The sequence below is a fragment of the Oryzias melastigma genome, linkage group LG9 (genome assembly GCF_002922805.2).
Source record: "Oryzias melastigma strain HK-1 linkage group LG9, ASM292280v2, whole genome shotgun sequence".
In the NCBI taxonomy this organism is placed as follows: Eukaryota; Metazoa; Chordata; class Actinopteri; order Beloniformes; family Adrianichthyidae; genus Oryzias; species Oryzias melastigma.
Genome location: NC_050520.1, coordinates 3,881,818 through 3,887,391, shown reverse-complemented (window position 1 = coordinate 3,887,391; position 5,574 = coordinate 3,881,818). Strand labels below are relative to the sequence as shown.

The following is a 5,574-nucleotide window of genomic DNA, read 5'->3' as shown; positions in this document are numbered from 1 at the left end:
ACATAATCATGAACTAGATATATAGCATTACCTGCAATAATGCTAGTTTAAATGCTGTAGGCTGATGTAGGCCACTGAAATTTCTGAAGCTAATAGCTGAAATCACTGAAGTTGATAGCTGAAAATGCTTAAACTGATAGCTGAAATGCTGAAGATTATGGCTGAAAATGCAGAAGCTAATAGCTGAAAATGCTTAAGTTAGTAGCTGAAAATGGTGCAGCTGATAGCCACCTAAAATATTAGTTAAATGTCAAATTAGCCTAAAAAACAAAAAAGCAAAGATAAAAAAAAAACTTGGGTTGGCTAAAACAGCTAGCAGGTATTTTAACAATAGCTACACTTCAAAATATCCTTAAAAACTGAAAAAAGCTTTAATTAGTCAAAACAGCTAGCATGTAAATAATAGTTAACTTCACAATACCCTAAAACATCTTAGTAAATACCAAAATAGTCCAAAAAGTTGGCAGAATGCTAATTTTTAAAACTTTAAAACTGTAACTTTTTAACATAATTATGAATAATAAAAAGGAAGGAATATTATTCCAGAATAAATCAACTTAAACCTTAAATAACTTTTAATATTTTACTCTACATAAAAATATATTTTGTAAAATTATACAAGTTAGAAATGAGCGTAAGATAACATCGGGTCATTAATAACAATAAAATAAAATGATCTGGAGGGCCGGATCCGGCCCCCGAGCCTCAACTTTGACACCTGTGGATTAGAGCCGCTTGTCTTCATGACTCTGCTGATCAGAGACCAGTTTGGAGCTTCTTTCAGCACATTTATGATCTGTAGAATGGGATGATGGGCGGAGAAATCTCCAAATGAGAGGAAGATTTATGGACTCCTGTCGTATTTCATCCTGTTTTTATTTATGTCGTACGTTCCTGTGATCAGAGTTTCTCCTCCACGCCGGAGCCTTACAAATCGACAACAGTCTGGGTAATTATTTTACAACTAATATATAACGCTAAAAGAGTCATCCAGTCAAAATAAGTGAAACTTTACCTGAAAATGTTATTTTATGCTTTAAAAGAAGGACATGTTCCTCAGATTTTAAGAAGTTTGACCTCAGAAGATTTAATCCTAAAGAACTTTTGTTAATCTAAAATCAAACGTGTTGCTGCTGTGCAGCTGATCCGGATCAACATCCCACAGCAAGAACGGTTCAAACCAAGAGTGAAGTGTTTTTAGAAAAGTTTATTGACAGAATAATGCTTAAATACTCTAACAATAACATTAATAGACATGCACATGAGGACATCTGTACATTCATTTTACACAGAGGAGGCCTTTTCAGACTCATTTGTTCTGTTTTCATGAGCCAGAACTGGAGGAGAACCCGACGTTTTAGTGCAACAAAGGGGGGGTGGGGAGAGTCCGGCTCATAGAGGGGGGGGCCGCTTCAGTATGGCTTCCACAGAAAAGGACAGCCCCTCGCCGGGGCCCGTCTTGCTCCCGACGGGCTTGCCCAGGAAGTCTTTGGCGTAGCGTTCGGAGGATTTGGCGTCCTTGAACTTGCGGGCCGCCTCCTCCAGCAGCTCCTTGCAGAAGGGCGTCCGGCGCTCCGGCCCGGACCCCCCGCCGCCCTTCTCGCTCAGGGAGTGCTGGATGAGGGAGTGAAAGGAGTTGAGCTTCACAGCGAGCCTCGACCCGTCTTTGCTGGGCTTGTTTCGGGCGGCGCCGGGGTTCTGGGAGTGAGGGCTGCTGAGGAGCGACTGTCCCAGGCCCCTCTTCAGAGGAGAGAAGGCCGACTCCTTCTGCCCCGCCTGGGGGGCGGTGGGGGGTTTGGGGTCAACCCGCTGAGTGTCCACAGAGTCCTGCAGGGCGGCGACCCTGGACCCCTCCAGTTTGGCCATGAGCTCCTGCTCCGGCGCCTGGCTCTCGGCCGGCATCAGTTTGGGCTCCCACACGGCGCCGGGCTTCATGTTCTGCACCGCCGTGGCGTTGAACAGACACTGCTGATACAGCAGAGCATCGCCCAGGTTGGCGGCCCCGCGGGGCCACATCATGAAGCCGGCGCGGGGCGGCTGCAGCGGGTAGTGGCGGTACGTGGTGACGTTGACGTTGGAGGAGATGAGCTCCACGTTGGCAGAGCCGGCGGGGTACTGCATGGACAGATCCAGGCAGTTCGGACCCAGGAAGCCGCACAGCTCCTTAGGCTGCGGCTCCACCGGAGCTGCCGGGGCGTACGCCGTCTTGTAGGAGTTGTACTCGGCAGCGTGGTGCACCATGCTGCCGGGAAAGAGCAGCGGGCCCGCCGGCGCCGGGCTGTTCTCCAGCAGCTCCCGCTCTTTGTACTCGCGCTCCAGCATAATGTTCTCCAGCTCCTTGTCGGCGAAGGCTCGCCGCTTCCTCATACGGTCGCTCAGGGGAGGGGGGAGAGACGGGCTGGCAGCCAGGAACGGGTCGGGCTGAACCGGACGGTATCCTGCCACATAAATGACCGTTTTAACCAAACGTAGAGAGTAAATAATCCCCTTCAGGACTCCACGGTTTACCTTCCAGGATGCTTTTGGCCAGCATGGTGGACGGCCGGATGTGCCGCTGATAGATCCGCCGCTCCGCTGGGATCTGTTTCCCAGAAATCCCCTTCTTATCCTGACACACAGATTAAACGAAAACGATAAACGGATTTGTTTCAGTCTGTTTGGAAAAACAGAGTCAGAATTCTAAAGTTAAAAACGTCTCAGTTTGACAATTAAACCGTCACAAGAAAACTGAAACGAAACATTTTAATCATTATTTAATGCAATAATAAACTGTAATTTTGAATAAGAATATTTAAATGTGTAAATTAAATAGAAAAAACAACATTTTAGTCATTTTTAAAAAATTCTAACACTTAAATATTTATTTATATTTGTCTAGTTTTATTAGTTTTAGTTCATCTAATGATTCTTTATTATTATAAATATATATATTTTTTTTATTTGGAAAATAACATTTAGTTTAAATAATCTGAAACTATGAGGTAATTTCAGTCGTTTCTTTTTAGTAAATTAATCATCAAATTTATCTACATTTAAATGTGTTTTTATGTACGGAATAAAAACATTTCTAAAAGCTTTCGTTTAAAAAAAATGTTTAAAAGCTGCTTTCTGAATAAAATAGAATAGAACGACTTTATTGTCATTAGCTACACCAATACATTCAGTTATTTGCTGTTACCAGTAAATCTTTTTTTCCAATATATCTTAAAATAATAAAAGACGATAAAGTCACCAACCAGGTGATGACGAATGACTTTTTTCCATGTTTTCTCTGAAATCTTTACATTCCTGGTCAGGCTTTGGGTTTATTTTGGAAAACAAAAATACAGAAATGATTTTAAATGTTATAATTATCCTGGGTGAATTCTATATATATACACAAATGTTGATTTATTAAGACCAAACCATCTTTTTTTCACATTTCATAAAGAACTTAAGAAACTTAATGGAAAATAAACATGCAATAAAACTTCAATGTATCATGTTATTTACAGCTTTTTGAGGATCCCTAATTTATTGTTTATCATGTCTATGTATCCCTTTATTTAATTTTACTCTTTTATTATTATTATTATTATGTACCTTTTTATGTATATTTTGTTATTTACATTTCATGTGATTATTCAATTTGAATGTTGTTTCACATTCTGTCCAACTGTTTCATAGATGCTAACCTTCCACTTCGCTCCATAATAATAATAATAATAATAATAAAAACAATAATAACCCGTCCCGGTCAGGCCGGTCCCTCTCTAACACACACCCCATCATCAGCGCGGTCCGTCCCGGCTCTCACCTCCGTGGCCTGCTGCCTCCTCAGCGCCACCTGCGCCGCCATCACCCGCTGCCGCTCCACCACCAGCAGGCAGTTGGCGCACTGACAGTCCCTCCAGCGGCAGAAGCGCTTGTGGCCCTTCAGGCAGGACACCACGCCGTGGTTCCGGCAGCGGGCGCACTTGGGCGTCCGGCTCAGCTTCCTCTGGTCCCCGGAGCTCAGGCCGCTGGGGCCCGGCTTGCCGCCGTCCTCGGGGCCGTCGGGCCGGCTGCAGGGCTCCGCGGGCTCGTCGCTCTCCGTCTCCAGACTCTCCACGTCGATCTCCAGCTCGCTGCCGGCGTTTTCTGACATGATGGCCGGCGGGCTCGGGGCGTCCTCCGGGCGTCCTCCGGGCGTCCTCCGGGTTCACACGCTGCTTGAGCCTACAAGAAGAACCATGTATGTTTAGAGAAAGAAACAAATAACAACAAAAGTCCTGAATTTATTATTATTGTTACAGTAATTTTTAAGATAAGTTATATTTTTTACAAAATCTAGAACTTTTTCAATAATAAAAGTGCTATAAAGAGGTTTTCTTCTCGCTAATGTTGACACTTAAACCATCCTGATTACAACACTTTCATGCAAACATCATTTTCATTAAAAGCACATCCTCCTGAAGTTTACCTGCACAGGTGCAGCGGCGGTCAGCGGCTCTGTCAGTCGTGCTGAAGTACATCCGCGCGCGCGCTCTAATCGGCCCTGAGGATCTCAGCTGATCCGATCCGGACTGTGAGGGCCAGCCTCCGCGCGGGGCTCTATCAACCGGCGCTGCCGCGCTCCGATTGGCTGCTTCCGGAAGCCCCACAGCCAATGAGGTCGCGAGGAGTTTACTCAGCGGGTGGAGTTATCCTAGTAACTTTACTGGAGGAGTAACGGGATTACTTAGAGATGCCTGCTAGTTTTGAATGAAAAAGAAACAAATATTTCTGAGAGTTTAATCACAATTTTTGGTCGTTAAATATTGTGAAAAAATTAAATAAAGTTTTATTTTCTTATATCTTTGAGCAAACTTTTTATATTTTAGGGTTTTATTGGTAGAAAAGTATTTCTCCAAGGAATTATCCAAACAGTATTTCTCTGGGTGGATTCAGGACAGCAGACATGAAAAATGTTTCCATTCAATAAAAGCTTTAACAGACGTCACAGATCTGCTTTTATTCAGGACTGAATACGTTCCATAAAAGCTCGAAGTTACTAACTAAAGCTGCTCTCGTCCATCCAGGTGTTGGTTCTGATGAAGACACCTGGATGAGCGGCAAAAGTTTTCACAGAAGAGTTTAAGTCCAGCTGCTACGACTCAATTTCAGGACAAAACTTTGAATAATTTAGCCCCAAAATACACGGCTGACCTCCTGACCCCGTATCCAGGTGACCCCTCGAGTCACCTGTCCACACCGAACATGGAGAAGCTGCATTCAGCTTCTATGCTCCACAGATCTACAACAGACTTCCAGAAACCCTCTGATCAGCTGAAAGACTTCATTTAAATCCAGGTAAAGATCCGCCTGTTCTGAGTCGTCAAAACTTCACATCCAGACTTTAAATTCAGTTCTTTTTAACTTTTTATTTTAATGATCCATTCTTCAATATTTCTATCAAAACCGTAAATCACATTAAATCGTCTTCATGCTCTAAATGTGTAAAACAAATAAAGTCGCCGTCGTTGTTTCAGAGTTTAAATGCTTTCAGTCACTAATTTAATGTTTAATCATACAAAGATTATTTTAGCATCAAGCTGCTGTTGTGGTTCTGACAGA

The 5,574-nt window shown here is 43.4% G+C and overlaps 1 protein-coding gene across 3 annotated transcripts in view; it reads right to left on the bottom strand.

Moving 5' to 3' along the window:
• Nucleotides 1-1,187: 1,187 nt before the first annotated feature.
• dmrt2a (doublesex and mab-3 related transcription factor 2a) overlaps nt 1,188-5,574 on the bottom strand; it is a 15,467-nt gene continuing 11,080 nt past the window's right edge. Inside the window, exons 3-6 of one of the 3 annotated variants that reach the window (XM_024275978.2) lie at nt 4,442-4,678; nt 3,764-4,197; nt 2,509-2,608; nt 1,188-2,438 (exon numbers count right to left, since the gene is read on the bottom strand). In XM_024275978.2, coding sequence (XP_024131746.1) covers nt 1,393-2,438; nt 2,509-2,608; nt 3,764-4,126 — 1,509 coding nt within the window. In that variant the 5' untranslated portion in view covers nt 4,127-4,197; nt 4,442-4,678 and the 3' untranslated portion in view covers nt 1,188-1,392. Of the gene's footprint in view, nt 2,439-2,508; nt 2,609-3,763; nt 4,198-4,441; nt 5,569-5,574 lie in introns of those variants that run through there. The other 2 variants (XM_024275979.2, XM_036213407.1) reach the window with 2 other exon arrangements.